This window comes from Notolepis coatsorum, assembly GCF_963971535.1.
Source record: "Notolepis coatsorum genome assembly, chromosome: 19".
Lineage (NCBI taxonomy): Eukaryota > Metazoa > Chordata > Actinopteri > Aulopiformes > Paralepididae > Notolepis > Notolepis coatsorum.
The window spans coordinates 41,718,342-41,729,050 of record NC_140183.1 but is presented as its reverse complement, the minus strand read 5'-3'; the positions used below and the strand labels follow the sequence as shown (position 1 = coordinate 41,729,050).

Sequence of the window (10,709 nt, the reverse complement as noted above, 5' to 3'; positions counted from 1 at the left end):
ATATATCAGAATATAGATGAAAGAAAAGCATACAATTCCTAAATAGGGTAGCCTACATTCAGTAAAGAAAATATAATAATAATAAAAAAAATAAAAATAAAAATCCAATTCAGGCCTATTATAAATAGCAACAATGACAAAAACAGAATGGATGAGCGCAGCTTTCTCGGAAACTTACTTTAAAAACTTTCTCCATGGCTCCTAAACTTACAGGCTAGCCTTCTGTGCGACCAATTAATGAGGCGGATAAACTTGCTAATTGGCCACTTAAGCCTCAGCGACCGTCGCTGCGTCCGACGCTCCCGCCTGCTTTTAGCACAATGCCGCCCCCTCAAAGACAACACAATCCCACCTTGTCATAACGGTTTAGGGTCAATTCGCCGGATGAGAAGGTGTTCTCGCCAATGCTCTCCCGGTCCCCCTATCTCCCTCCCACTCTATCTCGGGTGTTTTATGTCTGCGTCACAACAAGTCGGTCGAGAGAGAGGCAGAGATGATGGCGTCTCTCGCGGGTTGATTCTCGTGCTGCTCTGACAAACGCGCTTAATAGCCTCAATAGGTGGGGAAAGGGAGCCGAGACACGGGAACATGACGAAACGGCACCGCGGAGCACCGACAGACCGAGAGGGACGGACGGACAGACGCTTTTCCCCGCTGACGGCTTGACTGACATATGCGCTTGGCACAGGGACATACATGCACATCCACTTTTTTTTGCACACACGTAGGGCTGCACATCCAAGCGGACAGTAATTGAGCAGAGGGAAAACAGGAGACAGAGCATTTCATGTCCAGCTTGCCCAGGAATCGCTGTGACCCCGACAGAAAGGAGTTCGACTTGACAGGTATAGCTTTGCTGGCAGCCTGTCCATCCAGCTTCACCGTATTTCTGCTGCTTCTCCTTTGATTCACAGATGCTACAATGTACCCTGTGTGTCTCCCTTGACTTGAGTGCATGCACTGGAACAAATGCTTTATGTAAAGAGATTATGCCTGCACAGTCATTCCATAGATTCAGTATATTCAAGTTTGTAGTTGTATTTGTCCAAAGAGGATAAACAAAGCAAAGTGCATGGGAAATGCCAAGGAGCCCCAAACAGTGATGCTCTTTTCAATCAAACTGTATTGCAGTCATCATGCAGTGGCTTGTGTGTTTGGCTATGTGTGCGGTAATCAAGGACTGCTCTGTTGGTTGTGTACTTACTCTCATCATTCAAGCTGGTGGATACAGGCTGTCGCTATGCTCAGTTTGAGGAAAATTTAACCCCTTGTGTCAGCCAGCCTGAGAGCCAGCATAACCGATAAGGCCATAAACCCTCTGTCAGCAATGGCAGCAAAGTATTCAGCGAATAAATCGGATTTCCATTTCACATGAGCCCTCCCCTCTATCTCTCTCTTTCTCTTTCGCTCTCCCTCTCTCTCTCTTCTTCAGGATGGGGGGAGTAAGTGAAGGAGATGATGTGTTAGCTCGATGGAGTGATGGACTACTGTACCTCGGCAATGTGAAAAGAGTAAGTGTGTGTGTGTGTGTGTGTGCGTGCGTGCGCTCATGCATGCTTGACAGAGTGTGTGTCTGAGTTTGAGTGCGTATGCACCCCCCTAAGTGTGTGTGTGCGTGTACGCGCGATTGTGCGTGTGTGTGTGCATGTGCACAAGTGTGAGTTAGCCTGGATTTGAAAAGGCTTCTGTTTAGTTTTGTCAGTCATTCCGCTCACTTATCTTCTCCACAGGTAGATGGAGTCAAGCAGTGTTGTCTGGTGAGATTCGAAGACAACTCAGAATTCTGGGTCTTAAGGAAGGACATCCACTCTTGTAAGAAAACTCTTACACCGGTACACCCCCCCCCCCCCCCTGCTAGTAAGGTGTCTCCCCCTACTTATCTGCCGAGAACCTTTCCACCCCTGAAATGTTTGAGGATGTGGCTTTGAAATGTACCTACTGTATAGTTTGTGTCCCACTGACAATGAAAGAATACCTCTCTCCCCCTCCCCCTCTCCCTCTCTATCTCCCTCACCCTCTCCCCCCCCCCTCCCTCTCTATCTCCCTCACCCTCTCCCTCTCCCCCCTCTCTCTCTCTCTCTCTCTCTCTCTCTCTCTCTCTCTCTCTCTCTCTCTCTCTCTCTCTCTCTCTCTCTCTCTCTCTCTCTCACCCTCTGTATCTCCCCTCTCCTCTCCCCTTCACTCTCTCCCCTCTCTCCCTCTCTCTACCCCCCTCTCTCCCTCTCTCTATTTCTCTTTCTCTCCTTCTCTCTCTCACTCTCTCTCCCCTTTGTCTCCCCCCTCTCTCCCTGAGCTTAAAAAACTTTTCTTTTTCATTCTGTGCACTCTCCTCCAACACTCCCTTTCTCAGCTTTGAGTTCCATTGTGCTGTAGTTCAAAAGAATGCACTGGCAATTGCGGTTACATTCAAGGTTGCGGCGCAGTGCTCTGCGTATTCTGATGGGGGCACTCTTAGGTGTAATTGGTGTATTAGAGTGTATTTATGATTTTATTAGCCTAATGACTCCTCAGGGAAATGGCGCCCCCAGCCAGGCTAGTGTTCAGTGAGGGGAAGTGCCACGCTCGTTAGGAAGCGCTGAATATCCAGCCGTCAAACCAAGTGAATTCTGAAAGGATGCAGGAGACATTGAAATCAATGAGGTGGCAAGGAAGTGAATCAATATACATAAATTAATGCCGTCGACTGGCTCTCTCTCTTTCTCTCCCTCTCTGTTTCTCATTCTATCTGTGTGTGTGTGTGTTTCCTCCGTTTGCTTCAGTTGCTGCTGGAGTGGAAGAAGTTTGCAGTGTTTGTGATGCACCGCCCCTTAAAGAGCCTCTCATAAATTGTCTTAAATGTCGCCACGGTAGGTAAAGATACCATGTTTTGCATGGTAATACAGTTGGCTCTCAACATGGTTTTACACATGGGCACTCAAACGTCACCTTGTCCATGAGGTCACAGCCCGATAAATAAGACGGCGTTCTAGATAAGACAAGTCGATTCCCGACACTAAATCATTCAGGAGTGTAGAGGCACAGTTACTTCCTGACTAAATGAAAATCAGTGAAATATTCATCAACTGGAAGTCTATTCATAGACATCAAGGTGCTGAACCACCTCTCTAATATGAGACCGCTTGGTCCACTTTAACCTGCATGGTGCCAAGTGTAAGGGTTCTGGGAGTTGGTCTTATCGGTGTGTCACAGAGTTAATGGCGAGTCACAGGAAGCCTGGACAGAACATTTATTGTTTGAGGTGAGAATAGGCGATTTTGGTGAGAGGGTGAGAATAGAGCCTCTGTGTTTCATCTGACTGAAATCTAAGTAGGCCTACTGTAGGCTCAAATGAAAGAGTATTAATTTCAAGACCCATAAATGTAGGGTGTCATAGCAGTGATTCTCAACCACTGGACGGTGTCCCTGGTGTGGGTTGTGGGATGGAGAGGGTTTGTGAACAGACACTCATAAAATAACCCACAGTATGTTTCAGTATCAGTAATAGGAAGGAATGAACCAATGACATTCTTTCCACTGCCAAGACCAACTGAGAGAGATAACTGAACTTTTACCAGTGTTGGTGAAACTACTCTAAAACTGACATTGGCCAAACTATTTCATAATGAAAGATGTTACATTACATTTTAATTACTCGCAAATTAATGTAGTTAGTAAACACTACTTTAACACTAAACAAACACTACTAGAAGCTTGAGTACATCTGCCTGAAACCAGGTTTAAACTGTATAAACCTGTCTATAAAGACTTAATATTTCATTACATGTTCCATGTACTTTTGTTTTTAAGAAAATTGGAAATCTTTCATTTCATTTCAGCAAAATGGTCCCTAAAGCAATATGATTTCAGTCCGATGCAGTGTAGGCTAAGCCTATTAACATTCTGAATTGTGTAGAACACAGTGTTAGAACACTGGTCTAAGTATAAAAGTGTCTGAGTTAACTAGCATGTTACATAATTCACCCTTTGTCACTAATATTGTACAATACAGGTGAGGGTCCTGTAACACACAGTTAAGTAAAGAAAAAAGACAATTACTTTAAGAAAAGAAGGTCAATCTTTAACACAAATTGCAAATTCAAGTGTCTGTAACTGCTGTGGCCAAGACCATCAAATTACTTGAGGAAACTTGCACTCATAAGGACTGAACCAGGCCAGGAAGGCCAAGCACAGCCTCAGAAGTTAATTTGAGTCCGAAATCTGTGAAAACCGAGTGAGTTAACTGCTCCTGAAATACAAGCTCAGCTGAATGCTACTGGAAGTACAGATGTTTCATTATCAACTGTTCAGAGGAGATTGTGTCAAAATAAAGTATTCAATCAATCAATCAAAAGTGTGAAGCTGGTGTCTCTGGTAGAATGACTTTGAATAAAGCAATTGTTAAGAGTTCAGAATTACAGAAGAAGAAGACATCTGTCATGCAGATTTTTTAACACACACGCACTGATGTTTTCTGCACTTCCCATCCCGTCGTCCTTGCCCCCCAAGGGCAGCCGGGAGCAGACCAGGGCTGTGGCGTGCGCCACGCCCGGGGACCAATCCAAGTGCTCATGTCCGTCTTCGTCAGGGACACGACAGCGTTAGCGATCTGTTGTGCATGTTTTTCCATTGGGTTTATCTCTTTCTCTGGGGGGGAAACCCTTGCGAGCACGGGGAGAACATGCAAACTCCACACAGAAAGGCCAGGGAGATACCTCACCTGGGTAACTGGCAACACAGCAACCTGGTCCCCAAGCGGGAATCGAACACAGGACCTTCTAGCTGTGAGGCGACAGTGTTAACCACTACACCAAGGAACTTGCCTTGGGTAATACATACATAAACTGACTGGTCTTATCTTATGTGTCAATGAGTCAAAAAATTCTATATTTGGGTCCAACTGCAGAGTATTTGTAAGAAGCAGAGCTCTGCGTCTGTGGTTCCCACTGTCAAGCATGGAGTCATGCTGGTGAAAGAGTTGGTGATGTGTACCACGTCACCAACTATTTTTTCTCCCATCCCAATTACCCGCTGTGCCAATTCTCCCCTCCCCTGTCTTGAACGTTGCTCGCATATGCCCCCCACTGGCCGGTTGTAGGGAGGATAGAAGCCTTGCATCACGTGTCCCCTCCGATACACGAGGAGGCAGCCTATCACATCTTTTCACCTGCCAGCGCGGACTCTCATTGGCGAGGTGTAACGTGTGGGAGGCTCACACTACCCCCGCCATTTCCTGTCTCTGCTGTGCAGGCGTCCCCAACCGACCTGTAGGAGTCGCTGTCCACAACGTCCAGATTACCACCCATCGACTTCCACCCGCTAACTCTGCCAATTGAGTTAGTATGATGACTGGCCCAAGCCGGAGGCAACGCCGACAGCCGGAGTCGAACCCGGTGTCTCTTGAGTTGGTGACGAGCACAATGTCCGCTGCGCCACCCATCCGCCTCATTTCAAATATTGATTGAAGAAGTGTGTCTTTAGTTGACGGCGAAAGATTGGTTGGGTTTCGGCTGTCCTAACTGTGGTGGGAAGTTCGTTCCACCATTGTGGAGCAAGGACCGAGATTAGGCGGCTTCTCTTTGATGACCCTCCCGGAGCTCGGACAGGAGTGGGTCTGAGGCGGCCAGAAGACATAGAGCGGAGGGGTCTTGAGGGTGTGTCGTTAGCATACCTGAAACTCATGCTGCTCCATCAGGATTACAGCTGGGCAGTCCTTCATTCTTCAGCAAGATAACAACCCACAGCACACCTCAAAGTTACACAAGAGCTATCTGGCAAACAAGGAAAGGACAGCTCATTCTAATGACCTTTGTCCTGCCCAGTCTCTAGACCTCAATCACATAGAACAGGTATTGGGAAAGGGTGCTTATTTTTAGGCATCCAAGATTTAGAGACAAATTTCTTGAACAATTGCTTTGATACTCCTTGTTTTATATTGTAAAATGTTTTCCTTTTCAATTATTTACATAAACTCATATGACATAAAATAGTTTGTCGTGTTTCATGGGAGATTTGTCATGTCCAGTGCTTCCAAGATGCCCACGTCGACACTTATCACTGATACAAGTGTGCTGGAGTTTTCTAGGTGCTCTGGAAGGTGCAGTTGTTGAGTGTGCGTTTTGGCAGCTTGGCCATCTGTGTGGCTGAGAAAGCGATTGTGCGAACGCACTCACAGATGTGCACGAGCGTCGCGGGCGAGCAAACCAACCGAGCGGCAAACCAAACCAGTCCACACAGAGCAGCGCAGCAAAGGTGCACTAATAAAAGTACAGTGAGGTATTTTATGAGCTCCTGCCCACAGACCTCTCTCAGCCCCGGCTGCGGTCCACTTTAAAGGGGACATGCGTTGCTATTCCTAGCACTATTTGGGCAACTTTACACAATTCCTGTGAGTCTATTGAAGACATCTGTAAGGTTTTTTTCAAAAAAATGCATTGTTTTATATTTCTAATCAAGTACTCAAAACCATAATTTTTCAGCTTCAAGATTTCAGGCTGTTATGGCCTGGCTCCGCCCATAAGCACTTTGAGTGACAGTCAGTCCACACAGTCTGCGACTGGTAGACAGAGAGATAAAGAGGGAGAGAGAGAGAGAGAGAGAGAGAGAGAGAGAGAGAGAGAGAGAGAGAGAGAGAGAGAGAGAGAAAAAAATACAGGCTGTTATTGATAAGGCCCCCTCTCTCCCTCCCTCCCTCTCTCTTCCTTTCTTTTTTTCTCTCCCTCTTGGGTGTGCCGCGCGGCAGCTTGTAGGGGGGGGGGCCCTCCCTTCCTCCCTCTCTCTTCCTTTTTTTCTTTCTTTCACTCTCCCGTTCGGAGGTGTGTGCCGCGCGGCAGGTCCCCCCCCCCCAAGTGCTCCCGAATGCTCTCTATCTCTCTCTCTCTTTCTCTCCCTCCAGAGTGCATGCAGAGTATGAGGAAGTGGTTTCCACTCGCTGTGTACAGTCAGTCTAGGTAGATTGTGGGCGGGCATTAGCTACAACCACAGAGCCAATCACATCACTGTCTGCTACCCAGATACTAACTCCTATTACTATAATACAATGCTAGAGACTGAAAAATGACATTTATAATGCATGTCACCTTTAAGCTGACATCCCGCCAGTTTGAGAATCACTGCTGTGAAGCAGCTACACCTAGGCATCTTGGAATTGAAAAACGAAAAGGTATATATGTGTGTTCATCCTGTGAGGGCTGTGGGTGTGTGTGTGTGTGGGTCACGAGCAGATAACAGGGACTCTTAACACTTTGAGTGCCAACGACGAGATTAGTCGTCCTAACTCGCCATGCGTTGAGTGCCAATGACGAGTTTTCTCGTTATTTAATCGTTATTTCTTTTATTAGCGATATCCATTAATTTTTCATCCATCCAGCCTGACGTTATCATTGTGAATGGGTCTGAGCTCGAAAAGGGCAAATACCGCCGCCTATCGTCTCCCGGATGGTAATGCGCATCATTGGATTGGATTGGGTGGCCATGTGCATCAGAAAAAAAGTCTGGTCCAGGGTTTTCCCATCTCTGGCATGCAGTATCGTGTTACCAGATTGACTGAGGACCCTCAGAGCAGCGTCGATTATGTGTTTCGGACTATAACGTTGGATCAATAAACGCGATCAATATTTGGAATGGCGATCAGGAATTGGATTAATCTTTTTGCAGAACATCTGATGTGAGGTAAGGACTCTATTTTACCAGTATTGGCTATTGGGTTAATCAGATGTTTTTTTCATAGCAATCACAACGTGTTTGAAAACGATTCATAAATCAACTGAAAAATGACAACGTGTGTTTTGTGTATTCCACTAAAGGGCTATTATCGCGGAATTTCTCTGAAATTACTAGAACTTTCCGAAACTATACTCGTATTCAAAACGGTATAAAACGGAAATGTACCAATGAAAAAACAATCCGTTTCGTACATGTTGACTGCAAGCAAGTCATTGATAAGCGAGGGGTGTCTTAGACCCATAGCCATAATTTAAGATATAGTTTTAGCGTTCGCAAATATCCCTGACCTCCCATTGACGCTGGCACTCAAGGGGTTATCTGGTCAATGGGGCGTGGCACTCAATGTGTTAAAGTTATCTGTGAAACGAACAACCACTAGACTTCTTACGCAGATATTTTAGGAGAGGGGAACAATTAAACAACACAAAACATCCTTTACAGGTGGAAGTCTCAAAGAGAGAAATTAAGGAAATAAATCAAGTCCAAAAAAACAGGACTACTCTCGATAAAGAGGTATAGTATAAAAGTAAATAAGCCACAAGGGCACCTCCTAATAACGGAGTTTATATCGAAAAAAGTTAAACAATAAACCTCCACTAAGGGAGTTTATGTATAGAATAAAGCGAGTAGCCTAAACTAAGAATTACTACCATAAAAGCTAAACTCTGTGTAGCAGGGTGGATTATCCCTGCTTTGTGGGAATGGTTGCTGGCAGTCACAAGGTAGCTGGACGCAGTAGAGCTCCGTCTGACTGCACCCTCGTCTTTGGGCCTGGAGCGTCAAACTGGGGCCCGGTAGTGGGAGTGAAAGGGGACCGGGATTTACCAACCTGGTTTGGTACTCTGGTCTTCCTCGCCTCTCCGGGGCGGTCAGCAGTACTCCCCAACTCGCTCTCACTTCCCTCAATACCTCCGTTAACCCTCCCACACCTAGTGACTGATATGCCTAAATAGATTTGTTCCTCCCGCAAGCAGTACCCTCCCTCGACGACCACTAGAGACCTTAATGACTGGAAGGAGAAAGGGTTAAATAATAATAATATTACCCGCATCAAAAAGGGTTAGGGTTAGACTCAATAATGGACACGCACACACACAATTCCCGTCTTAGTTCGTTTAGTGTTACTTATACTGGGCAGTGACAAGTATTACTGGCAGTGAGTCAAATGGCATATACTATCATTATTCCTAATTACTAATAATTATAATAATAACACATATAACACTTATACAATAACACCTTCCTCTAAGGCTTTACATATTACGGCAGCATTAATGTGCCCCAGGAAGAAACAGCTTTAACGAGACGGGAAATTAAGAGGCATGACCATACACGTTATTACACTCAAAAGAAATGAAAAGGTGGGCCCACTGTACCTAACAAAAGTCCTAAACTAATGCCGGCATGTAATGTTTATGGGGTACCCCTATGAACTGTGGTTAGCAACCATTAGCTTCGCCCGTAGGCCGCGACACACTGTGTACTGTGCAATAGGATCCTGAGCACCGAAGCCCTAATGTACTCAACCAAGATGGCGGCCTCGCCGCACCACCGCTGTCCGGGTGGTAAGATGGCGTCGAACGCTCTCGTCATGGGCGCTAGCAAGCAGGGTGGGATAGAGGGAGCAGTAGCAGGCTGAGAGCGCGTGCTGGGTGATGGCGACCTCTGCTGGACGGGACGACTCCCGTGCTGGGCTGAAGACAGCCGGTGCAGAGCAGATGCAGAACGCCGGCGAAGACGGCTGCTGACGGCCGGTGCTGGGTCGACGCGCGACAATACTCTGGCCCTACCTTAACTGAAGCTACTCTGTGGGTCCCAGACAGCCCTCCTGCTAGCCGCAACATACAATGATGCAGGGTGCCTCTAAACACCGGTCCTCTTCAAGCCACGCTGGCTGGGCACCTCACTGGAGGGAATATCTTTAACATAAGCCAACACTTGGCTATACCGCTTGTCTTCTAGGATAACTCGTAGTATCACTAGGGTTGTTCAGTGGGGACATGCAACACGCTACTACGCTTATATTTCTAGTATAACCCGTAATATACTCAAGTTCAATACGTTCACCCGTGTGGTCCACAACGGGGCTCTGTCAAGACACGACCGACCAGATCCAAGTCCAATGTCGAAGAGGCTGGCTCGCCTCACTTCCGTTCCCGTTGACTTGCTTCTCCTGCTGTGTCTCTCTCGTGCGCTCCGCCTGCCACCACCGCCCCCTGCTGGTACCGCCAACTAGCCCCACAGGAAGCACTGGGTGGAAAGAATATGATTCAGTTCACTGTTTATAATCCATATTCCAGCCAGTGAGAGAAGGAGAAACCCGCGTCATTGTTCGAGGGAATATCAATGGAAACTAGTTAATATGTCTTTGTGCACAAAGGGGAGATAAAAGGCAAGTCAGCACTTCTGAATAATAGCCACATATTCAGGGTGCTACATTTGAATCAGAGATCAGACTAAACTTCAATATAATGAGCGTGACCAAAAGACCAGCCAACACTAGGAAATGAATTAGCAGTTGACACTGCGAGATCCAAACTTAAATAGACTCAAGGCATGGCCATAGGCACAGCTGCACTGGATCAGGTGCAATCAAGCCCACACACCTGCCGACCCATGAGGCAATCAACCACAGGGACCAGGGATTGACAGCTATCCCTCACAGAAAGGTGAAATAAAGCAAAAATAGACAGCTGTCCCCCACAGAAAGGTGAAATAAAGCAAAACCATGACACATCCTTTTAAAATGCAAATTGTATTATATCTATGGATTGCGTGCTGCACTGGAAGAGTGCTCCACACGGAAGTGGCCGTGACTCTTATTGTCGCGGTCAACTGTCTGTTCTCACCGTGTGAATGAAACTCTTCCATCTCCTCATTCCTCGTAACAGGTTATCACCCGGAGTGCCACACACCTGCCATTGAACCGGAAGCCGACAGCGATTCCTGGATATGTCGGCAGTGTGTCTTTGCAGTTGCGACCAAGGTCAGCCCTGTGCTAATCTCTC

At 46.6% G+C, this 10,709-nt stretch overlaps 1 protein-coding gene across 2 annotated transcripts in view; it reads left to right on the top strand.

Annotated features, from left to right (window-relative positions):
- The first annotated feature begins 492 nt into the window (after positions 1-492).
- Positions 493-10,709, top strand: part of phf1 (PHD finger protein 1) — a 29,635-nt gene continuing 19,418 nt past the window's right edge. For both annotated transcript variants that reach the window (XM_084336325.1, XM_084336326.1), the window contains exons 1-5: positions 493-845; positions 1,433-1,511; positions 1,731-1,812; positions 2,760-2,846; positions 10,593-10,687. In XM_084336325.1, coding sequence (XP_084192451.1) covers positions 1,434-1,511; positions 1,731-1,812; positions 2,760-2,846; positions 10,593-10,687 — 342 coding nt within the window. In that variant the 5' untranslated portion in view covers positions 493-845; position 1,433. The remainder of the gene's footprint in view (positions 846-1,432; positions 1,512-1,730; positions 1,813-2,759; positions 2,847-10,592; positions 10,688-10,709) is intronic.